At 39.4% G+C, this 25,879-nt stretch overlaps 1 protein-coding gene across 7 annotated transcripts in view; it reads left to right on the top strand.

The window, feature by feature from the left end:
• Positions 1-25,522, top strand: part of MBNL3 (muscleblind like splicing regulator 3) — a 112,311-nt gene extending 86,789 nt beyond the window's left edge. For 4 of the 7 annotated variants that reach the window (XM_047843774.1, XM_047843770.1, XM_047843771.1 and 1 more), the window contains 7 exons: positions 6,086-6,277; positions 7,348-7,584; positions 10,693-10,843; positions 12,457-12,492; positions 15,417-15,511; positions 16,474-16,547; positions 18,195-25,522. In XM_047843774.1, coding sequence (XP_047699730.1) covers positions 6,086-6,277; positions 7,348-7,584; positions 10,693-10,843; positions 12,457-12,492; positions 15,417-15,511; positions 16,474-16,530 — 768 coding nt within the window. In that variant the 3' untranslated portion in view covers positions 16,531-16,547; positions 18,195-25,522. The remainder of the gene's footprint in view (positions 1-6,085; positions 6,278-7,347; positions 7,585-10,692; positions 10,844-12,456; positions 12,493-15,416; positions 15,512-16,473; positions 16,548-18,194) is intronic. The other 3 variants (XR_007148923.1, XM_047843775.1, XR_007148924.1) reach the window with 3 other exon arrangements.
• The last annotated feature ends 357 nt before the right edge of the window (positions 25,523-25,879 follow it).

The following is a 25,879-nucleotide window of genomic DNA, read 5'->3' as shown; positions in this document are numbered from 1 at the left end:
CTGACACACAATGTGCATCTATGTGAAAAGACCGTTTGGGAGCAGCCTTCTGCCTCAAGTCTTCCTTAGCAGACAGGAAAACTGATGGATTGATGGATTTATTCAATCCCTCTGCCACCACTTCTGATCCCTGAGTGTTTCTTTTGTGCTGTGATGTTTGAACTTGATTTTTCTAACTGATAATCCTAAAATTAATCAGTGGCTTAGGAATCTCTTTTCATTCAACCAAGTACATCTGCCCTCTAGGAATCTATGATCTAACAATAGTAAGAAGGTGAATTAATATTTTTGTGCTACTCTTAGTGTCTGATTTCTACCTGATCCTCCACATTTTTTTAGACCGTTCGCCTTTTCTGGTTTTCCTCTGTAGAGTTATCTTTCTATTAACTCTGTGTTGTTGTGTTGTTGTGGTGGTGGTAGTGGAGGTTTGTTGAACCCTTGATAATTATAATAACCCTTAGCATCTATTTATCCTGGACTTGCATTGAAATTTTTATAGTCTCCAGACTTCCTGCGGTTCTCGGCTTTTCTCAGCTCTGGTCATCCCTCCCCCACTCATGTTTTGTTTAATCCCCTTTGTTAAAATTGGGTAACACTTGAGTCTTTCATACTTTCCCTTTCCTGGTGGAGTACTAGTCACTTGAGTGCCGCTATTATCACATATAGTTCACCAACGTACAATTTTTAGGTCAGTCCTTGTTCACTTTTCAGGAACAGAGTCAAAACTGCCTTGCCCGTCTAAAGAAGTCATTTGCCCTCTTGCCATATTCTTACCTGTAAAATCATCTGGTGTGACACAGATTTGTCTTTGGGCACTCCGTCGTAACTGCTGGCCTATTTTGCAGCTTCTTTTCCACCAAATATGGGCAGATCCAAACCATATTGTGTCCTCCCTTACATGCTATGTTTTATACCTTTAACACTCACAACAATGTATTGATCCATCGCCTACCTTCTGTGATTAACGTCAGAAAAGCCAGACGTAGATGAGGACAACTATTCACTTTTGACCATTGAATTTATGTATTTTTTTGGTGATTTTTTTTTTTTTTTTTTTTTTTTTTTTTTTTTTTTTTTGCCTAGCTCTCTCTTGGGCCACGGTGACTTATTCATTAACAAGTAGGATTAGTACATAAACACCACACTATCAGCTTGCGTCTGTTTATAAAGTTAACTCTCAATTATTGAGGGACCAATTAACTAGTCTGGAGGTTATGCGGGCATCACTCAGAACATCACTCAGAGAGTGTGGAGATGACCAAGCAAAAACTCTGAAAGAAAGATTATTCAGTTGTGCTCCATGTGAACAGTAAAGTCTGGGGGAAACTAAACTTATACATTTCAGAGTGCTTTGGGATTAGCTAAGGACAGAAATTCACATGGTGATGGTGAGCAGGGCTTCCTTTTATACTATATAAATGCTTGTCAATGAGCAATAAAATTAAGGTATTATGAGTGCTAGTAAAAGTTAAAGAGTGTTATTTTTCTGGTATTAAAATCTAGTCAACAAATTATTACCAAATGTTTGCCATCCTATAAAAGGAAGTGTTTAGTCACCCACCTCTAGACAGGAGCTCAGAGAGGGAAGGCCTCAATTATGTTGACTTCAGGCAAGGACTGGCATAATTGACTTAAAGTGTCTTGCATTCATCACACAATAATTGTAATGAACCTTGGATATTACTGAAGTAACTACAAATAGATCTAAGCTGTTGGGGAGACACAAAGATTGATTTCGCATAGCACTTCACATTTTTTTCTTTATACTAGTTTGAGGGATAACCCATTTTAAATGATAACTCAATGTTCCTAAAATGTATGTGTAAACTAGAGATATTTCAGGCATAGTTTTTCAGTGGATTGTATTACAATTCAAAGGTGCTTCAAGGGGCGCCTGGATGGCTCAGTTGGTTGAGCATCCAACTTCAGCTCAGGTCACGATCTCGTGGTTCATGGGTTCGATCCCTGCGTTGGGCCCTGTACTGACAGGTCAGAGCCTGGAGCCTGCTTGGGATTCTGTCTCTCTCTCTCTCTCTCTCTCTCTCTCTCTCAAAAATAAATAAACATTTTTTAAAAAGGTGCTTCAGAATCCTTTAAGACCCAAAATGTGGTGGCTCCTAAAATTTTACCTTTCACAAGATTCTATCTATCTCCCCATTCTTAACCACTGAGTACTTATTGTTTCATAAATAAATAGTGAAGAATCCTAATTTTAGTACCAATTAAGAAAATATTGTAGTGAATATTTTAGTATTGGTTTCTAAAGCCAAACCTTTTCAACTTGTGGAATCACGCCACAAGTATTAAATTTATATACATATAAAATTAGTGCTTTACTCCAGAAATGGATGGAGTGCTTTACTTTCTTGGAACCCTCCAGAATGAGGGTCAGCAATTGCTTCTGTAATTGACTAACTAGTAAGTATTTCAGGCTTTGTGGCACAAGAGGCAACGTCAAGGATACTATGTAGGTACTTCTCCAAAAAGAGAAAAAACAAATATGTACAACTTTTCATCAATACAGATCTCCTAATGAGCACAGTGGAATTTATTTAAGGACAGTGAAATACGCATTTCACATACTTTCCGTGTGTTATGAAATAGTCTCCATCTTTTACTTTTTTCAACCATTTAAAAATGTAGAAACCATCCTGGTTTGTCATCCTGACCATACAAACATAGGTGGGCCGGATTAGGCCCAGGGGCTGGAGTCTGCCTACCCTTACTTAGCCTGCAACACACGCTCTTTGACAGTGATTAGTCCATAACCCAGCCCCAGCGGGAATTCTGTGAGGGCTTTAAGTTGCTGAGCAAGTTCCATATTCAGAGTCCACAGCTTTCAGTGAAGTCCAGGATTAGGGGCCACTGTTCTAGAGGCGATCACTGACTTTTACGAGGTATTTCTAAGGCCCTGGTAGTTCCTAGGTACCGTGCGATCACTCTTGGGAATTCCTACCCTACCAGCTAATGCTGTTGGAGACGCTGGGAGTAAATAACTGTCTAGGTGACCTTGTTATTCATGAATCAGTTGTCTCCACCATTCTTCACGGTTTGTTTTTATAAGACCCGGAGAAAGCTGAAATTCCACCCCTCTGGTTCTCGGAGGAAAAACCTTCTCATATTTTCAAATATTTGGTAAATAATTTAGGTTCAAGTGAGTATCTGAAACAGATTTAAGTGTCCAGACCATTTCAGGTTCAGCCGGCTAGGAATTTTTTTCTTTAAAAGGTTCTTTACCCCCAAGATGGGTTCTTGTTAGCTCAACTGTCAGGCAGGGCTGCAGACGAGGTATAGGCAGGATTAAAATTGCTTATTAAAACTGAATGTGTGAGCTTGCCGGCTGCTTAACAGGTGGCTGTTAGCCAAAGCTAAGCCCTTGAAATGTTCAAACTCAATGGAATAGTTACCCTGGGGCAGAGGTGGTGGTAAGAAAACCAAAATGTCCATTTGAAAATAAATAAGGAGCTCAGGAGTCCCTGCCTAGGCCCAAGGGTTGTGCTTAGAAGAACTTGCTTCTTCTCAATAAACAGTGTTAAAGAATGAAGTTTTTACTCAAGGAGAAAATGGTTACAAAAGTGTTAATACTCATTTTAGAACGTAAAGATGGCACAGTATAGTTCGTGGCAAAACCTGAAAAAAATCCAAACATTTTCAGCAAGCCCTTTGCACTTTTTATATGGACTTCTAAGTAATTTACAACTTCTTTTCATACACTTGAAGCCTATAACAAACCTAAACAAGTTACAATATATTCCAAAGAAAGCAGAAGTTAACCAGGAAAATTTCCCCGAAAAAGGAAGGAAAAAAATTACAGAAGTTCAGAGCTACTGCAAATAGGAAGCATCACTTACATGCATTAGGCTTAAATATTATTAATTGATCACTATTTATTAGTGATTAATGATTTTTAATCTGGAAAACCCACTCACCTACAGGTCTTTCTTTTAATTCAGTAGTTTTCGAAGAGAATTGTAATAATGGTTCTTCTCACTTCTGTAAAAGGCAAAGGCAGAAAGCATCCAGGAGAAACAGCAGGGTGACTTCAGTGAGAAATTTACTATGAAAGTCAGAGGGAAAAGAGAAGTAAAACAAAGTACTGTTGTGTGGTTCAAATGCAGAGTTTTTACAATGAGAGATTCTTGCTGGTTTTGAGACAACCATGAATCATCAAATTGATAAACTCTGCCTTATCGTGGAAGCATGCCTGGGTGGCAGTTTCCAAGAGATTTCCATCTCATTATATAACAATATCACATCAGCTAATTCCTGGAGCTTCACATCTCATTCAGTGAGAAGTATGGCGTGTCCTTACAGCCTTACATCACAATGCCTAGTTGGGCTGGGTCAGCCCTAGACCTGGTCCTCAGACCTTAAAGCCCCTCCCTGACTGCACCATCATCTTTCCCGGTGCCTGGTGTTGCCCCTTCCTCTGAAAGCTCTTGGCTGCCATGCATTCTCTACTCACCCTAGTGAGTCTTGTCAGTTTTGAGGGGCCAAGTTCTTTCTGTCCTTCCTAATGTGCCAATTAGCTACTTTGAGAAAATCATCTACAGTAGAGTGCTCTTTGGGAAGCCCCTTCCTTCCATGTTGGCATGTGGGGTTTTTTTTTAAGTTTATTTATTTTGAGAGAGACAGAGATAGCACAAGTGGGAGAGGAGCAGAGACGGAGAGAGAGAGAGAGAGAGAGAGGGAGGGAGGGAGGGAGAGAGGGAGAGGGAGAGGGAGAGAGAGAGAGAGAGAGAGAGAGAGAGAGAGAGAATCTCAAGCAGGCTCTGCCCTGTCAGTACAGAGACCGAGGCAGGGCTTGAACCCACAGAACTGTGGGAACATGACCTGAGCCGAAGTTGGATGCTTAACCGACTGAGCCACCCACGCGCCCCTGGCATGTGGTTTTTAATGGGCTTTGGGGAGACGGCTATGCAGGTGAAAATTTCAAGTCAGACTAGGGGGTGGGTTGGTGAATATATATATTGGCCCTCACTTCATACTCCATAGCCTCCCATTCTGCCTATACTTAGGGCTGTTCCTATTCATGTGATGTAGCAAGAAAGAACAGATGCTATTAATAATGCACCGAGAGAAACCACCAGGTGCACACCAAGGCACTATCTACCTTATAGAGTCCCTGCTAGAAATGTACTGCATTTAACCATGGTTTGTTGTTAATCCATTAAATGCTTCCATTTCTTTTTAAACCTTATCACTGATTCTATCAGTCATTTACTAAGAATGGGGTATTACAGTGGAGAAAAGAGAACTATCAAACAAATTAGAACCACATTGAAAAGAAAAGATTCCCACATGTGGAACAAGCTGGAAAATAGCACACAGAGGGATAAACTACATGGTTACAGATAATAAAGGCAATACATGTATCAAGCTCTTGAGATTAGGACTTTCATAAGAGAGAAAAACCTGTGAGAGCCCTTTGCATTTCTAATGTTTTTCTTGACAAGTTGTGCTCTAGTTTATATACCTTCAAATCCTATTATGTTATGTCTCCCTGCCTAACAGGGATCCCTGGAACATTTTTTAGGGCCTCCTTTTGAGTTAGGGATATCATCTGGCCCCCTAGGTAAAGACGAGGCTGGGCAAGTCCGATTCATTTGTGAAATAGAACCTCTAATTTTTTTTAAAAAACGACCATCCCAATCTCATTTTAGGTGGACAGCAAGAAGTTGTTAGAGCTTTCACCTTTCTTTAATCTGCCCCTTTCTTCCTCACTTCCCTTCTGTCTTCTGTAATTGATAGTGGGCCAAAAAGAGGAGTGAGGTGGTGGTGGGGCTGGTGGAACTTTGGTAGGACCGGCAGCCTTAGGGCCAGGCAGTGCTGATGCAAAGAGGAAGGAGGAGAGTGGAACAGAGGGGCTTTCGGGAGAACTGGAAGTCTGCCTGCAAGGGCCATGCCTGTGTAAGGAGACAAGGCAGATTGCCTGTATAGGTGATATCACTTGTGGCAGAAGTCAAAAGCAACAATGGTAACTTGGGATATGGCTTAGGCTCTTTGAAAGAATGCCTCCTGTGTAATAATAGAAAAGAATCTATTTACCTCTAATGGCTTTTTTTTTCCTCTTTTCAACGTGCAGACTTCTTTTCCTGTGAATCCACCACTTGCAGCTAATCCTGCCATGGCTTTCAATCCTTACTTACCTCATCCTGGGATGGGCCTGCTTCCTGCTGAACTTGTACCGAATGCACCTGTTCTGATTTCTGGAAACCCGCCTCTCGCATTGCCAGGAGCTGCTGGTCCCAAACCGATGCGTTCAGATAAACTGGAGGTATTGATGTAGAAATATATAAATACCTGTAGGGTAGTATCAACCCCACGCAGAAAGCAACATTCTCAGGGCCCAGCGTTTTGAATGCTTTCAATAAATACACCTGAGTTTTTAGCTTATGAAGTATAACCTCAGAAAAATGTTAAATGTCTTACTACTGCCATTGTAGCCTGTTATGCAACGCATTGATTCAGTTGTACAACAGGTCAGACGGTGTCCTAGTGTGCCCAGACACGGACACTGCATCCCCTTTGCTGTGGCACAAGAGGGCTGGTGGGAATGTTCCTTTAACCCAGGCTCCAGCTCTACAGACTGGGATCGCCGTATTGTTAATGAGTCTCTACTTGGTAGAATAATCCAACTGGAAAAAAAAAAGTAGATTAAGTCTCTATGAATGCAGAATATTAAGGGAGTATCATAGTATGCAAACCTTTTTCTCCATCTTAAGAATGATGGACTAGATAATGAATATCCCCGCTGCTTATGAAAAGGCAATCTAAAAGAAACTTCAAACAGCTTTTTTGATTTATGGAAGTCCTTCAGTCTTCCCTTGTCATTCTTCCTACATTGAAATAAATAACTAGTCCATTTCATACAAAGGCAACTCCACTGGCTGACTTAAATGCCTGGCATTTGTATCATAATGGAATCTGACTGTACACGCAACTCAGTTGTGATCCACAATTTTGCTGGGAAAAACTGCATTGCTGTGTGACAAAGACTCATCTTGGACTTTAGCAAAATAACCCCCTCTTGAAAATTTTGCTAATTACACTTCAGGCTGTGAATTAAGCAGAAGATTAAAAAGTGGTTTTCAACAATACTTTTAAAGCAGACAACTTTCCTTTGGGCATAGTGGAATATTTTTTTTTCTAGGAATAGAAACATCTATGTGGACGTCTCACCGGGAATATGGCTTCACATTATCCTTCAGCTTTTGTAGAATTTTCCTAGATAGATGACAAAATCACGTCTACTCTTGCTCTTACATTCACTGGCAAAATAAATAAAAGCTAATCAGCTTCCAGGCATCCATGTGATATGTGTTGTCACTGTCACTGTAATTTAAGGTTTGCCGAGAATTCCAGCGTGGAAACTGTACCCGTGGTGAGAACGATTGCCGCTACGCTCACCCTACAGATGTTTCCATGATCGAGGCAAGCGATAATACTGTGACCATCTGCATGGATTACATCAAAGGGCGATGCTCCCGGGAGAAATGCAAGTACTTTCATCCTCCTGCTCACTTGCAAGCCAAACTCAGGGCAGCTCATCACCAGATGAACCATTCAGCTGCCGCCACGATGGTAAGAACGGACCAGGGGTTGTAGGCTGTTTGGGGGGAAATGTTAGTACATTCCTCACCTTGTCTAATATCCTTATAACCATAGTCTTGAATAGTCATGAGTGGATCGTAGTATGAATAGCCAAGGTTATAAGCTGGAAAAGAGAACACCTATTTATTCTGCTTCATTTGCTCAAATTTTCTAAAGATAATTGTTTCAAAGTTTCACTAATGATTTTAATCTACTGTGCTTTTTCTCCCATGTTTTGGAAAAGAGTAAATTCTATAACTTAAACAGTAAATTATTTTTGAGTAGTTTTGAAAGCCTAGCTAATCTTAATATCCCAAAAAGGCAGAAAGTTGTCTCTCTACCCTGTAAGCCACCTTCATGGACATTTTGTCAGTAAGGTAGCAGGTGGGAAAAATATATGCGTAACACTACAGTGTGATAGGTTGAGAAATAGAAATTATGATTAGTTAAGTTTGTCATAGCTGTCAATTACTTTGAAAATCTGCTTGTAGGGGCGCCTGGGTGGCTCAGTCAGTTAAGCGGCCGACTTCGGCTCAGGTCATGATCTCGCGGTCCGTGAGTTCGAGCCCCGCGTCGGGCTCTGTGCTGACAGCTCAGAGCCTGGAGCCTGTTTTGGATTCTGTGTCTCCCTCTCTCTGACCCTCCCCTGTTCATGCTCTGTCTCTGTCTCAAAAATAAATAAACGTTAAAAACATTTAAAAAAAAAGAAAATCAGCTTGTAATTTTTTTCCTTTTTTTTAATGTGGGCCTTTCCTCATGTAATAGGGTATAATAATCTCAATAAGGGACAAAACCCTGAGGAAACCTCATGTTTCCTGGCCGTGGAGAAAAAAGCCACCTACAGGATCCTGAAGCCCATGACAGGACCTTACCTTTTCATGAAAGAGATAGATTTACAGTAAAACCTTGGTTTGTGAGCATAATTTGTTCTGGGAACATGCTGATAATCCAAAGCACTCGTGTATCAAAGTGAATTTCAAGAACCATTGGCTCAGTTTTGATCATGTGACATTCGGCATCACGTACTAATCATATTGCAAGACGTCGGTCATTTATCAAGTTAAAATGTATTAGAAATGTTTGCTCGTCTTGCAGAACACTCACAGAACAAGTCACTCGCAATGCAAGGTTTTACTGTATTTTCAAACATCCCTATTTGTTAAGGTTTTCCTTATTGAGTTGAAGTTGATCTTGGTGTAACTGGAACTTAAACTTATTTTATTACACAAAATAAGTCAGTCCCTATTCCATATGAGTGGGACTCTCGTGTCTTTTTTTTCTAAGGCAAATACTCCAGATTTCTCCAGACTTTTCTTGTAGATTCTGGACTTGCTTCACCTCCTCTGTTCTCTCAGAACTGAACCCATCACTTCATGAAAGTAGAAGAAACTTATTTTCTCCCTTGATCTGTAAAACAGTCTGTTAATGAATTTTAAAAAGACTTCACCAAATGGTTTTGGTCTTAAGTTCTTCTGAAGGAGAGGATTTTAAGCTATGAAAATAGCAAGGTATCCAGAGTGTTCACTGCAGATTTTAAACCTCCAATTTTTTTTGATTACTTGTGTCAGTGGCATGGAGTTCAGAAGCAGTGTGGGTCTATGATACACAAGAGAAATACAGTTTCCCCTAAAAATAAAGGTTTTCATATGCATGGGATGTACCATTGTGTACCTGTTCCGTGCTCAGTCACGGGGCCTTCATATGTATGTGTCCATTTCTCATGATTTGAGTGTGTTTGGTAGGATGCATGTAAGCCAGTTCCAAATCTGTTGAGAATTAAATATTATCTAGTAGGCCTTCATTTGGTACTTGTGAATATCAATATAACATTCCTCTCTGAGTAGCTGGTCAGAGCAGAGTCTTAGTAGTGTGGTCAGATTGGCCCACAGGAATTGGTTGGAGGTAAGATCAAATAAAGGAGGCTTCCTGAAGAACTTTAGGCTTTCTATATTTTGAAGGATTCAGAGTTGAAATGTTTTGTAAAAGAAAGTTTTTTTTACCCTCTTCGTATTCATGTGCGTAGCTCAGGTTGACTTCACTGAAGCAGCATGTATGCATTTTTTAAAAGCAAAAGACACGAAGAATAAATATTTAGTTTCCAAAAAAAAAAAATAGAGATACCTTTAGACTTCTTTATCCACAGGAGAAAGAAGGTCATGGCATGCCCCTTTTTGGCATATGGAATGCTCATTACTCAACACAAGTGTTCCTGTCTCCTTAAGAATTTGGAGCATACCTAATTCTTGTTGCTGGGACATGTCTTTTAAGTCACATGCAATTTGCTGAGAAAAAAAAATGTAGAAAGTCATGTCCATCTTCTCCAATGAATCTGATCCAGGAGCAAATTTGAACGAGTATCATGGGCACCGTGAGGTTTTGAAAGAAGTGTAGACATGAAAGGAGAGTTTTAAATTCTAATACATTTTAGAATTAAACCTTACAAGGACTTAACGAAGCTGGTGGCACATCCCGAAATGCACAGTGAGCATCTATAAATGAAAATTGCACATATTTTACTATGTTATCTGGGTGAGGTGCGTCGTGAAGAAGAAAATTATTTACTTTTCCCTTACATACTAGTTGGAAGAAGCACAGTTCTAGAATTTGCACTGGAAGTCCTTATATAGATTGGATTTTGTTTTATGGAGCTACAAGATCAAACTCTGACCTCCTGACATCTGTTTGATCACCTGTATACCATTTATCTCCTAGATCCACGTTGGAATTTTAACTGGCAAAAATCTCTTCCCTGCTATATCTGTTGCTTCTGCCCATCTCATTGTAATAGATTAATGGATGGACATCCCGGAGATGTTAATTTTAAATGAGTATTTGCTGTTCACAGCTTTGGGTCACATTGTGCTCAAATGATGAGGTCCTTTGTTATTTGCTTAAATGAGTGAAGTTGAAAACCAGTATGTTTTTTCCTTGTCTGTTTATTTTCTGTGTGAGGCTAAGTACTTATCTAGTCAATTGCTCAACAGATACCCTTGCAAAGGGTTCCCGGGCCATACCTTTATCTAACCGCTGCTTTGCTCGCCTTCAGGACATTTTGTTACTTTCTTTGATGCTATTTATTATTCCATCTCTCCCTCGCAGGCCCTTCAGCCTGGTGCACTTCAACTGATACCAAAGAGATCGGCGCTTGAAAAGACCAATGGTGCGACTCCGTTCTTTAACCCCAGTGTTTTCCACTGCCAGCAGGCTCTGGCTGGCCTGCAGCTCCAGCCACCGGCATATATCCCTGCAGGTGAGAACGGGGACTCCGGGCTGCGCAGGTTTCGCGATGGTGTGAATGTATAGAGTGCGCACTAGCTGCCAGAGTTTTGATTCGAGGACCGTCGACAGGTGTTTTGTCCGGAAATCAGACAAGGCAGTTATACTTGATCTGCTAGTCTAGAGAACCCCAGTTTTGCTATGATTCCTGCAAATGAATGGGTTGAAATCAAACTAGGCAAAATGGTCAACATTTTTCTTTTTGGCATGTCTTAGTGTTTGCTTCTTAAGATTGATTCACTTGGTTCAGTCTCAAACTAATTCCTTGACTCTTAGGTATCCCTTTGAAAGACAGTGGTCACCCCTCAAAAAAAATGTTTCACAGTTTCAGCGTTGCAATAATATATAGTCTATATATCTTTGATATGCCAAAGATAGTTATAATAAAACTACCCTGGAACTTATAGTGTCGTTATAAGACAGTATACAGTCATATATATATGTAAATATATATATATGTAAATATGTGTGTGTGTATATATATATATACACACTGTCCTATAACTGTACCATATACTATCTTATAATGACACTGTAGGTATAGTTGTACATACATATATATATATATGTATAAAACACATAGTTTTAGCCTTTAACTCTTATAGCAGTTAATATAAAAAATATAGCAGCTTCTTATATTTTCCTGATACTATGCAGGATATTTGGTTACCTTCTACATTCAACTGTATCTAATAGCATAACAGTTTTATACCAAATTGAATAGAAAATTTTGTTCAAATAAATATCATATGTGAGGAGAAATACCTTTCTTCCTATGGTTCAGTACTTTAAGAGTGAGCATATAATCTCTTAGGGATAAATGGAAAATCCTAATCACTGAGAGTAGAGTAGTTTTTTGGTTTTTGCCAGAATCATAAATGCCCCAGTTTGGCAACTATTATGAAGTGATACTGACATGTTTTAAAGTTATTTTAGAAAACTTTATTAATTATGTAAACATACTAAGCACATGGTATTATATACCTGCCCTTGAAACAACCTGTTGGTTAACTGATAAATTAATCAGCTAATTTGTTTGGAAAGAAGACCTAAAAAAAGTCTTTATTTACTAACCACGGTAGTTCTTTGTGATATCACTTTAAAAACACAGTTTTTAGACTTTTTTGCTGGATTTGGCTAATTTAAAGTCTGGTTTCCTGAGCACAATGTCAGAAGACTCCCTTTCCCCTTAATCAAAAACAAAACTAAAACCTGTCGGGCTGAGCGCCCCCTGTTGATGAAAAGCCTGTTTGCCGTATGTTCATAGTCCAGTCCACGGTTGTGAGAAAGAAGAGGCTGTGGTAAGATGTGCCCAAACTAAATATGTAATTGAAGTGAGGTAATTCCTTTAAAGAAAACTTAATGTTTGCTCTTATACCTAAGAATCCAAGAATTACTTTGATTACCTGGGTTGGTGATCTTAAAACTGAGCTATAATTATAAGCATGGGAAATTACTGGATTTGCATGTGCTCATTAATTAATATTGCAAAGAATATCTTTCGGGTTAAAAATTATTTCTCTCAGTAAAGATGTAATAATGAAATCTCTCTCCTTTACTTTTCACGCTTTTCTGCATGGTGTACAGGGCCCATACTGTGCATGGCACCCGCTTCAAGTGTTGGTAGGTTTTGTACAAACATTCTCAACTTTTTCTAATCTGAAAAAAAAAAACGTGCTTTTCTGTCATGACTGTGAAAGAGATGAGTGACTGAGTGATGTGGCTCCTGGGCCACTGGCTTGGGGGGAAGGGCAGGTGGAGTCGGGGCACAAAGAAGAGAGAAAACAGACAAGGTAAAGCAGGTTGAAAATGTTGTTGGAGTCTACCTTTGCCATCAGGAAAGCTGAGCATACTTATGACAGACGTTTCAAGAAGCTACTTCTGTCTCTGTTTCCGCCACTGTGGCTACCAGACCTTCCCCTCTCCTACTGTTCTGATGCACCTCTGTTGTGATTGTAACAGTTTATATGTACCCATTATATCTCAGAAAAGCAGTTGCGTTGCTGAGCATAGGCAGGCTAGGGCACCTCGTCCCGACTAAGAAGAAAATAAGACAGTTCTGCACTTTTGTATTTTAAAGCTGATGTCCTAGCTGCATTTTGACATTTTCTGAGGATTTAAGATGTAATAGGGTGCTGTTTCATATCTTTGTGGAATCTCAACACTGCTACGCTCTGGGTTCCTAGTTGGTTGCCACTGTGGCCAAATACTAACCCTGCCATGTGTCTGTTTGCGTCCTACAAACTGCAGCTGAGATATTTTGAAACATTTCCTTATCTAGCCAGAGTGGACACTTTTGTTCTTAGCTTTACATCTGTGACTAAGACATTTTAAAAGATTTCAAATGTATAATTTGTAAAGTATCACAAAATAATCCTTCCCTCCCCCCCCCCAAAAAAAAGTTATTCATGAGATCTAAATCATTCAATACTCAAATGTTGAGAAAGGATGAGTTAAGCAGAGTGAGAGCATTCTGTAGCGTTCTAGAATGAAGTGCCATGTGCATGGAAACCAGGCCCAACAGAACCCTTTCAAAATGATTCTTTGGGATTATGTAATTTTTAACAGTCAGTCACATGCAGATCCTTTAATTAGTCACCAACACAATCTGGTGTCCCTCTTAAGACCATTTTTAGGGACACCTGGGGTGGCTCAGTCGGTTAAGTGTCAGACTCTTGATTTTGGCTCAGGTCATGATCTCATGGTTCACGAGATGGAGCCCCGCATTGGGCTCTGCACTGACAGCGCAGGGCCTGCTTGGGATTCTCTCTCCCCCTCTTTCTCTGCCCTTCCCCTGCTCGTGCATCCGCAGGTGCACACACACTCTCACACACGCACATGATAAAAATCAATAAAAGCCCATTTTTACATCGCCCCTACTGCAGAAGATAAGAAAGTGACTTGTTTCTGGTACAGGAGTTCCCAGCTCCTATAGTCCATGGGAACCAGGCACAGACCAGGAGAAAATAGCTCTGTGTGCTACAGGGAGGAATTATCCCCCCCCACCCCTCCCCCACCATCTCATATCAATCCAGTGCTTTTCATCCTATTTGAGAGCTTGCCACGGCTTAACCTTCATCCTGTTGGTTGCCCAGAGTAGATGCAGAACCCAAAAGGGACTAGTGTTACTGAGGGATTGGCTGTCCCCTGAAGGAAATGGAAACATTTCCACTGATACTGACGGGAGCATCGTACGCATGTGGTCAGAACAGACATCTGCAAGTTGGGAAAACGTGTCTGTGTCTTCACATTTTGTGACTCCGTACCCCTGTCTTTGCACCTAAGAGCTCTGTGTAGGAATGCAAACTGCGTGTTTCAGTGGCACTGCATCCTGTATCGTTGCTGTGCTCCTAAAGGGAAAACAAGAGTGTTTGTCGAATCGGCGTGTGATACAGTAAGGGGTGTCTATAGGTAACAGGTAACCGGAGATGCACATAAGGGCCAAGTACAGGATTTCTGTTGATCACCATTTGGGGTACATCTGTGGTTTCTGTGACATGGTGTATATTGATCTTCCTCTCTCTGTGCCATTCACTTGCTCTGTAGACTTTCAGAAAATCTGAATTCAATGGATGTAGACATAAATTACTATATATGCACGCTCACCATTCACACGTTAATTCCTTCGTTTGCTTTCCAGAATGAGCTAGGAATGAGAAAAGCACCTAAAAAGCTTTCAAAATGGGCTACAGACTAGAAAAGGCAAAAAGAAACCATCCTGAGAGAGATGTTACAGCTGCTAGCCATACAGTCATGGCTGTAATAATTGGGATGAAGACCAGATTTTGCCATATATTTACTATGAAGCACCCTGTGTGTTTGTTTGATAAATAGCCTAGATTTCCAAGGACTTTGCCAAAGCCGTACTTAAAAATCTGCGTGCATAGTCCACCGTATTCTTCATATCTGCTCCCCTACCATACACAGGCCCACCAATCGAACTGCCTTGTTGTTGTTGTTGTTGTTGTTGTTGTTGTTGTTGTTGCATGTAGACCAGGTAAGTACATCTATAGTTGTGTCTTTGCACCTGCAAATGTAGTGACGATACTCAGGTCTATAAGTTAGTGAACCCAAACACCAATCCACACTTCCCTACTCACACTCAAATGTGCAAACCAGCCACTTGTCTGCTTCACTAGGTATTCCTATAGATAGCCTTGGTAAAATCAGATTCTGTCACATGCACTCCTTGTAACCCTTTCTGAAAATGTGGCCTTTTAAGTCAACTAGAATGTGATTCTGCTAAAAAAAACAAAAAACAAAAAACGAAAAAACAAAAAAAAAACTAACTGGTTGAGAATGATTCCATTTTCCTTAATGGTAACTATAATTGGCTTTCCCCTTTTCTCTTTTTAAATTTTTCCCCCTTCCACGCTGTGTTGCTTTGCACTGACTGTGATTGCATGTTGCACCCTGGTGTATCCATCGTGATGATGTCACATGGCTTGTTGCTGTGATACCTACCACGCCCCATTCCATCGTGTATGTCATGGCTGCATAAATCCTCCACCCTTCCGTGTGTTGCTTCCATGGTTTCCTACTGAAAGTGCCCATGATGCACGGTGCAACACCTACCACTGTGTCTGCAGCAACACCACCTGCCGCCAGCGTTCCGTTCGCTGCAACAGCCGCAGGCAATCAGGTTTGGCCATTTATTTTACCTGTTCAGATAACTACAGCGTGTTGGTAAGGCGCAGTATATGCTTTTTGGATTGGCGAGAGATGATCCAGATTCCTATGTGTCTGTTGAGCCGTTGTGACATTTAGAATTTTTCTCGTTGCGTATATCCTAGCAGGACGAATCTGCCACACATCCTCAGATGAATCCAGTTTTCTCATGTTCGGTCAGGTACCAGAGGTTGCCCTTCATATGCCGTATCCACGATTGTTGCTGTCACACCAATCCTCAAATCCATATACTGAGGGTTCCTTAAATGCTTCCTCATGGGTCAAGAGAAGAATGTATTTTCTTTTACCGCCATCTTTCTGGTCATTGCGCTTCAACTTTCATTTAGTACAGTCATCACCTTTACCTTCAGATCTGCTGGAGAGAAAGCGAGGTAACACATTTCTCTCCAGGGCACAGAGATCCTTATCATTACCCAGTGATGACATCAGAGATGTCATACTGACGCTCAGTGACACACAGTGATGACATCAGAGATCTCACACTGACATTAGATGTGCTTGTGTTGTTGTGGTTTTCATTCGCTTTAGGTACTTACAGGCAGAGTCACGAGACAAATTCTAAACTGTGGGAGAGTCTTGAGACTGTAATGAGATACGTAGAATAACTGTCGTGTAATGTTATGGCTGTTTTGCCTTATGAAGGTGGTAACCATGCTTCAAGACTGCACATTCCACAGCTGCTTCCATTTACAAGTACGATAACCACACGGCACATAGAGCATTAACCCATTGGGGAAACAAACCACATTCAGACCTGTGTTCTGGAAAATTAACTATTAGCAGATATGGTGAATATGTCTACATTTTTCTGTGAAATTGATTCTGCTTATTAATTACCATGCCCCAACAGTGAACAAAATAAATGGAATTCTCTCGAGAAACTATTTTAATCTAAAATCTTTTTTACTACTATAGATACCCCCATTATCAATAGATGAACTGAATAGCAGCATGTTTGTTTCACAGATGTAGAAGTTACCAGTAGAACAGTAAGTTGCTTTAAGTACTAATATGAATAATATGTATAGGTTGTATCTTTTATTTACACAATTGCATTTCTAAGGGCTTTGGTAAATATTTTCATTGATAGATATTGCTTATAACTTAGAGCTTTATTTAAGCATTCTCAACTGTCCAAATTGAAATGTGGAGAGCAAATAATGCAGTTTTTTTCCATGAAAAATGACAGCCGGTACTGTATTTTCCCAATGAGCTTACAAATTCTGAAATGTTTTCCTGTTATTAAAGGAGTATGATTTGTCAGCCCAAGGCACAGATCACTTTTGAATTTTAATCCTTTAACACTTTTCTAGCTTCATTTTTTTTTGTTAGTGCTGAAGTAAAGCAAAGCAACTTTGTCACAGTTTGACTAAGATGAATATCTTAAAGCCAGTAAGCAGTATGCTTCTCCCATGATGTTGTAGAAGATAGCGCTTTTAAAGTCTGCCATTATGTGTTGCTTTCCATGTAAGTCTATCAGAATTGCTTCAGCTGTTTTGAATTTGAGTGACACAATTTAGTAATGTAATCATTATTTTCATTCAAATCATGGCTTTAAAGAAATGTGTTGTTGTTGGATTCCCCTTCCCCTACCCCACCCCCCACCCCCCCCACACCTTTGATCTCCTCTTTGCCTGGTCCAGAGCAGCCCTAGCACATACTTAATTTGAGCAGTCATTGACTTGGAAAATGTGACTTTTCAAGCCACTTAAGACTCCTAGGTATCTTCATTAATTAATAATAGGGACTTATTCAACAAGTGTACCACTTCTGAATGGCATATGTTAGTCATTGAAAATTTGAGGTTCTCAGAACTGGCTCCAAACACTCACTCTGTCCTGGGCAGAGCCTACAGCTGACTGCACATTAGATAAACAAGTCCCTTCAGCCCTAAGGAGTGTTTTAAAAAGACACCTTCGAGGGCATGGAATAACTGAGGTAGCTGTACCTTGTAATTGTGTTCAGGGGTACCATTTGGGATGGTGGCAACTTGGGAATAGCACCAAACATGAGAATATAGGTTTTGCACACACTTGCCTGATTCTCATGGGCTGCTTTCTTTACAGCAAGGTAAACAAAAGTGGTCAAATATAATTAGCTTTCCAACAGTACATGTTTGAGAATCGTGATTCCTTTCTGCCAGATTCCATTAGAAAATGTAGAGGTATTTGGCAGACCGTAATCACTTCAATGTGTAACAGATGTTGAAAATTTCCCCAAAGTTCAAAACTGTAATTTTGTAAAATACTATATACCTCGATTTCACACCTTGGCTATTTCCACATGGCTCCAAAATGTTCAGATTAAAAAGTTTAAAGTGTGGTTAATATTTGCTTGTTGAAGAAAGTAGAGAGACGGGTGGATGTTCATCAAAACGTTTAAGCGTTGTGCGGATAATGCCTTAACTTAGGGCAATTCTGTACATTAGCGCTCAGTGACAACCATAAACTGTCATGGTATATGACTCTTGGCGACCATTTCTGACAGCCCCATTTCCACAGATGTAGAACATGAAACTCAGGGTGGGTAATATATTGGCAGTTCACGTACAGAACTGGCACAAGAGACAAGTATTCCGACTCCTGCTTCAATAACCCCTTAATGTTTCTCACTCTTTCTTTCTTCTTCCATTTCAGTCGAAATTCTGAACAACAGAGCTATGGAGTATCAGGATCTCTCCGTGAGAACCTCCATATGGCCTTTCTATATATATTCTCATAGGTCTTCTACCAACACAAGAATAAGTGTGGTACAGTCAATATATTAACCAAAACCCACTTACCAACCAACAAAGTCAAACAAAAATACAACATTAACCAATCAGTGCAGATGTTAAAACATGAATATAAAACTACCATTTATCTTATCTGAATTATTAGGTAGAACATGACCGTAACATTTTGTCATTTGTTGCATTATTCTTTGTGATTTTCCAATAACAAATATGCTGAGTGAATCTCTACAGTAGACTGTTGGCTTACTGTGCATTCTTGGTGGATAAATGTTCATCTGTTTTGAAGTGTTACCTTACTGTTTTGTTTACACAATAGTCTATTGGGTTGATTTAGAATGTAGCAAATGTATCCAATACCGTTTTTCCCACTATTGTATTGTATTCTATTGTATTGTATTGTATTGTATTGTATTGTATTGTATTGTGGTGTAATGTGATGTGTTAGGTTTTTACATACTATAGTGTTTTCCTCTAGATGTGTGGTGTTTGATTTCAACTAAAATATTACTAATGGGAAGCAGAAATATCTGTGTTTAAAACCATTACAGATTAATATTAATATGCTTTCTCTCTCTTTAGAACATGTCTGTAGGTTTCTTGGGGCAAACTTTTAAAAGGCCTCACTTTTGAGTGTGCGCAAAGCCTGTTCATAAGCATGCATGTGTATAATTTGTACCTGCAGATCTGACCTTGCATAATACAATCACGTGAGTAGGTATTTTTTGTGAGAGAGAAATAATTACCTGCAAAAAAACCCAGGAAACTTCTTGAAATATGAACCTCTAATCTCACTCCTTAAGAAGCTTGCAAAATTACAATTTACCTATAAGTGAATTTCTCTGCATTTATCCTAAAAGAATTATGTAAGGTGCCCGTTTCATTTTTTGTGGTTCAAGGATCCTATCTCCTAGGTTGAGCATCTAAAGCTGAGCCATTTGTCAAATTCAGCTGAAAATTGTTACTTGGAGGCTTAAAGGTATGCTAATTGTAGGTTATAAATTAAACAGAGAGATGGAGGGGTAGAGATAGTTTTTACATTTTGGAGGAAAGTGTGTAAAAAAACCATTGCAACGTAACCTTTTACACAAGTGCCATTCTCTGAATACAAATGGCTCGTGCTCTTGAGACTTGTCTTTGAATAATAAGTAAGCTCCAATCTTGGAAAAGTCAGGGTGAAGGAGATTTGATTCGAAGGGAGGCCCTTGTCCCCCAGATGGACAGTCTTCCAACTGATCACAGTTGGAGCCCGAGTATGGGTTTGGAGAAATGGCGGGGTGGCGAGGCGGGGTAGGAAGGCATTTTAAATTATTCTCTGATTTACTTAAAACTTATAGGAGGGCTGTCCACGATTGTCTTTAGCTTCCATTCGACTGAATTTCCACTTCCGCTGACCCCTTCAGTGAAGGAGCAGGTGCCTATGCCAAGTGCTGCCCTTCCCAGACTTGATTGACAAGAGTCTCTCCTATCATAACCCAGCCATTTGTTTGTTTCTTTATTTAGGTCTGTTTGTTTTTATATGTATTTGAAAATTATAATAGAGAGGTTTTTAGCACCCTTTGGATGAAACAGACCAGCTATACCCCATAGAGCTGAGCTGAATTCACATTACTAATACTTATGAAATAATTTATAACCAAGTAAAATAGTGATTCCTATGGCATGTGATGTAGCTCCTCCAGGTACTCAGCGATTAAAGTTACTATTCTTACACCGTGCTGGAACCGTAGGATATAATATTTGCTACTAAATATTTATTCTTTCACTAGAAAGCATGCAATCATCAAATTTAACATGTAAACCAGGTTTATTTTCCTGCATGAAAATGACAGGCAAAGAGAAAATTCCCACTTAGGATACCTTAAGCTGGCTAGCAGCATTTGAATCACAGAACGATGGAGTTGGCAAACCCTTCTCACATCGATGAAACCGAGGCCTAGGGCACGTGACCTGCTCAAGGCCACCTACCTACCTGATCGGTGACAGTAAGACCCTGAACAACTCTCCTGACTTTCTGTTGTTCCTCTGTTTCACATTGTTTGGGCTTCGGAACATTTGAGACCCCATCCCGAAGCAGATCAATATAGCTCAGGATACAAAAGAGCAAAAAATAGCTGTTTGGTATGTAATAGCCTGTTGTTCTTAATTCGCAATCCCAGATCCTGATCATCAGTAATTTCAAGACATTGTCATCTGTTAACAGTATTGCCTGGGGTTACAGAATAAGAGGTGTCCTGACTTTTACCTGTTGATTCCTTGAACCACTTAATTTCTGTTTCCCGAAATCTTAACATTCTTAGAGAAGAAAGTAGTGTACGCCTTTGTGAAATGACTTGTGTGTAGAGCTGAGTTTTGTGTAACTGTGCCAGTCCCTTTCCGGAAGGGCAGAGCTAATCCCACAAATCGGGGAAGGATACACCTGAGCCAGACTGGTTGTATTCCTTAAAGGGGTTAGAGATGTTTTCAGTGCAGAACGAACTCTTTTTGTGTCATTCGACGTCCCGAGAACGCATGCTGTCTCATTTCACCTTTGAAACTCCTGGCGAAGATGCGCACAGACAAGAAACCTAGAGAACAGCAGTGTTTCTGATGCTGTGAGCACTGGAAGACATCAGTAGTGACTTATTTTTTAGTAAGAGGGTCCGTGAAGGATATTCAGGGTAGTTGTAGATTTGGTGCCGTAATATTTGATAATGGCTGGCATTTTACAAGTTGCTTTGTAAATGAATTTAAAGAAAGAAAACTCAAAGCACTAAAGTTTTGATCAGATGTGAAAGAACTTTGACAAAAAGGCAATTTTAAGATAGCACTCTTTAAACTAGTTGTGCAATGTCTTATTCAAATTATGTTTATTCAAGAAAAGAAGAAAGGAAAGTCATTAGACTATAAATTCGCAGTTCAAAAGCCAAGTCACAAGACTAATCAGTGACTCTAAACAACAATTTACTGGATGAATTGTATATATTAAATTCCAACCACTTGTGATTCTTAGTTAACATTTTATATAAGCTTTGTATATGACAAGGGCTTCTATTCTTATTTATCCAAAATTATTGTCTTTGTCCACTTCTCTCACTCAGCCTTTTGCAAAATTAGGCCAGAGTACTGAAACTTGGATAAAACAGGTCAGGTATACAGAGAAAATCATCTAGAAGTTATCTGTTAAGAGGGTTTTAGTAGTATCCAAATTTTTTTTTTCAAAAGGCACTATGTGACCATAAGTGTATTTTAAAGAGGGATAAAGATTAAATTAAAACCAAATGGATTCATAAAATTGCTACTTAAATACAGTATTTACTTTGACAATTGGAGCATGATTCTCTAACCAGCTGTTGCGTTTCATCTCACTTGTCTAGACTAGAGTCTAATTTGTAGTTCATTGTCATGTGAAAAGCCATCTTCTCCCTCCTCCATCCACCTTCGCCATCCGTGTTTTGAACATGTGAAAGCACTTTGATCTTGCCGTTAAGTGTTGTCCTCTTTTTGTCTCTTCTCCATTTCTACACACGTTGAAATAGAAGTAGGGAAATCTGATTCCCCAATTCTGTTGAATAGATGTAGGAAGATAGTGGCCTGATTTTTCATTGTACCAGTCAGCGCCTGTCAAAGGCACCGGAATGAATAGTATCGAAAAGAGTGTCACAACTTTTTTTGCAAACTTAGTTGATTGCGTCATCAAACTGTCGATTTAATTACAAGATCTGGGTTCTGAGCACCAAGTCACCAATTGGTGCCATGTTTTCATTTTTCTTTTTTAGTTTTTAAGGTTTTCATTTTACTACGTCTTTTGTATCTAAGTAACTCATGAACTTAATTTTGAAGGAGAGTTAGAGAAAGTTGGATTTTACTACATGTATTCAACCCACCTAGATAGGTTTGACACTGATACTGAAGCATGACAACATAGAGATTATAGTCCATAGTTATTCTTTACAGCTCACAGTTTAAGAACAAACTTAACTTTATATACAAATAATAATTTTTAATTATATTTAGTCGTTGCTTGAGCAACAAAACTACAACATGGCTACCTTTAGACACATTTTTTTGATAATAATTTTACTTGTAAACTATACATGGTTTTTGACAGTATGAGCCTGTAGAAGGTACAGCTCAAAACTCAGAGAACAGATCTAGCGGAATTTTCCTTGAAGCCCAAATTGCCACGCAAACGCTGAATGTGTGTCCTTGTATGACTTTTGGATCAAAAAGTTTACAACACATGGATTCTAGAGTCAGCTTTATAGCTTATAGAATTTGTTGTGTGGATAGGGTTATTCCACAGTGTTTGGACTCCAAAACACAATTATTGCATTTATAATCTATTACCTGACCTTTTTTCATGACATTGTGTTTTCCAAATTACCCCGTGCAGGAGGCGTAGCTGTCACGGCAAAAATTCTCTTTTCTGGAATTGTGTACTCACACAAATATATCCAAGCGAGGATTGAAGAATGATGAAAGCCTATTTTGAAATGAATTCTGATTTGTAAAACCACGCATAAAGATACTGTGGAATGACCCCTTAACAGTGTTTGAGAGGCATATGCTGCAGCCAACTGATGGTCTCAGTTAGGGTGCGACTGTGTGAGAAACACCTTTTTTGCACTTATGTACATAGTCCATGAACACTATGCTTGGAGTTTTCGTTTTTTTTATATAAGAAATCTGTGATAATAGTGGAAAAGTTAGTAAGATAGAGGTATTTCTAAGGCCTTGAGGAAGAGGGGGATTTTGCTTAAGAAGACGTAACTAAAGCCTGATGTTGCTTTGCTGTTGCAGAAGCTTTCTGGTTTGCTACAGGTAGGTCACCAAAAGAAAAGACTGGTAACGGGTAACAGGTCAACTTCAGCTAATAGCACTGACTGAAAGTGACAGTACTTCTTTTACCAAGCAGGACCAATAGCACAGATTGTTTGCTTTTTAAATTTACTCTCCATTGTAAACACGCACACACACACACACACACACACACACACACACACACACACCAGGCAGGGTTCTGGCAAAGGTTTTCTTTTTTCAATGGTTGCAAGCAGTAAAACACCCTGTAAGTTACAAGATGGAGAGTTCCATTCTGATCAACAGAGATGTCATCTTTGATAGGAAACTCCATATTGAGAGGTATCAGTTACATCAATTAATACCCATTTCAGTGACAATCAAATTGTTAACATTCACCACTATTTCCCCCTTTAAAATCCTTATCCTAAAACCAAATTGGCAACCATTGAAAGACTTAATTTAACAATCAAGTGTGGCCAGCTTGGGGCATTTCGTTCCCTCTAACAACAACAACAAAATACCCCTGGCACGGCTGTTCAGTGGAAGCTGTTTTCTGACTTCCCTTTACCAGACTAGAAAGTGCTTCACTGTGCCACTACAGCCTCCCACTGCTTGACCTAACAGAAGAGAACCAGTCCCAATCTTACATATGGAGCTGGAAAAGAATGTTTTAACCAGACCGCCCCTGACAATTGGAGCTCCCCTATCACGTACCAGTCACCATTTCACTTTTTGTCGTCTCCAGGCAATGAGGTTAGATGGATGACCATTGGTACTTGGAGTCTTTCACGTCTTGGGGTGTGTCACCCTCGCCTTGGAGAAGTTACCCACCCTGGGATTAAGGGAGTTGGTATTAGTATCACTTACCCATGTTGATGGTCCTCATTTACAGAGACAGGAAGATACGCCAAAGCCAGCAAGCAACCAAGCCTTAACGGTTGTCCAATAGCTCAGGGCCAGTTGGTTGGCAATTTCTCTTTTTCTCCCTTCAGCCCTTAATCATTTAGAGCCAGCTGTACAACTAACAGCCCGACCGTCTGACCAGCATTTCCACTGGTATAAAATGTAAGCATTCATGCCTTCTGTAGTTAGGGACTCCCAACTTCAACCTCATCGCCAACATACTTTCCCAACTTACCCTGTGTTCTTGTGTTGACACTTCCTTGTGCATCTGTATGCCACGAGAATACATTGTCATGAGGTCAATAGACATGTAAGATTTTAAGTGAGGAATCATCTATAAAACAGTAAGAATGAACCTAGAAGCATCACAAAAGATAACCGATTAATTGATGGCATGTTGTGCACACTGACAGCCGTTGGGTCACGCTCTTTGGAGCTCAGACACAGTGGCTCTATCTCAGTAAGTCAAATTAGAGAATGAAGTATAAAAAAATGTGAATGACTCGAGGCCAAAAAGGGACGACCTTTGTTATTAAACCCGGGAAAGGGTTCAGTTTGGCTAGTTCATACAGTTTCCAGAGCCTCCACCTGGCCTGGAAAGAACCATCCATTACTACTCCAAAGCAGGATTATTCCAGGAAATTTGATCTTTAAATAGAACCCATCCTCAATTATAGCATACCCGAAAGGAAAAAATATATCACTATAAAATAAGCCACAACTATTTGAAAGTATTGCAAAAATTCTCACCTTCTACATTGTACACCTTCTACATTGTATTACTTTAATTAAAAAAAAATACCTCTGTAACAAGACCTAAAAGTAACCCAACTTTAAGCCATGCTCTTTTCTCCCAAACACACAACCTAAAGATTTATCTGTCATAGAACTGCATGGTTGCAAAGCTTTATGTCTGTATACAGATGCTATTTGTTCATGATGGAAACCAAATTATTCTGTTGCTGTGTCTTTTGTGTCTAGCAGTTGAGAGAATGATCTGGCCATCATACCCTTGGGTTCTGGGGTTGCCCTTTTCAAAATAAATTTCCTTTTATTATTACTGTTAGTGCTTCATTATTTGCAAATGAGCCATTTGTTATCACGGCCCCAAGTTACAATCTTTTAAATGTAAAGATGTTCCTAAATGTACTCTTTTTAAAAGAGCTTTCTGTAATGTTTGTATAACAACGTTCCAGTATGATGTAGAAAATGGAAGCACACATTTGGGGCAGAAGAATGCCCATTTTGAGATACCCGGGGAAAAGAAAATTATTAGCCACGTGCAACAATTAACAATTTAAATAATGACCACAATAGTTCAGAAATGTAAACTGTTCGCATCATATTTTGCCTCCAAAATGCAATAGTTCATTCCCTCAACTGCAATCAATAGGTTAGATGCTTTGACTTTTTTTCTGTCCCCCCCCCCCAAATTATAGTGCTCTACTGCTTGTTTGTGTTTAGAAGTGTGCATTATGCAGTCATTTTAGTATGCTACTTCTGCATTGTTTATTTTTGGTTCTTTTAATAAAATGTGTAAATGTCTTGGTTATGTCTTTTTTTTATGAATCCATATTCACACATTAGGAGTTTACTTAAAAGCTACTCCTGTTCTAGTATATCAACCCTAATATTTAGTAATTCTAATACAAAATTTAAATTTATGATTTGGTTCAAAGATCTATTTCATGCATAGAAGAAATTTATTTCCAGATATGCCTTCAGTATTATGAATTATATAGATAATACATTCATTGTATTAGACATATTATTTCTTTGATAGTGAAGTTACTAACACCGGAAAGGCACATTTGTATTTTAGTAAAAGAAAACTAAACATTTTGAGATAATGCTTATGGGCTTCTATTGTGCTTCAGAAATCCTGAGGCATTTTATAAGATA

This window comes from Prionailurus viverrinus, chromosome X, assembly GCF_022837055.1.
Source record: "Prionailurus viverrinus isolate Anna chromosome X, UM_Priviv_1.0, whole genome shotgun sequence".
Taxonomy (NCBI): domain Eukaryota; kingdom Metazoa; phylum Chordata; class Mammalia; order Carnivora; family Felidae; genus Prionailurus; species Prionailurus viverrinus.
Note: the sequence above shows the minus strand (reverse complement) of the source record. Positions and strands in the feature narration are given on the sequence as shown.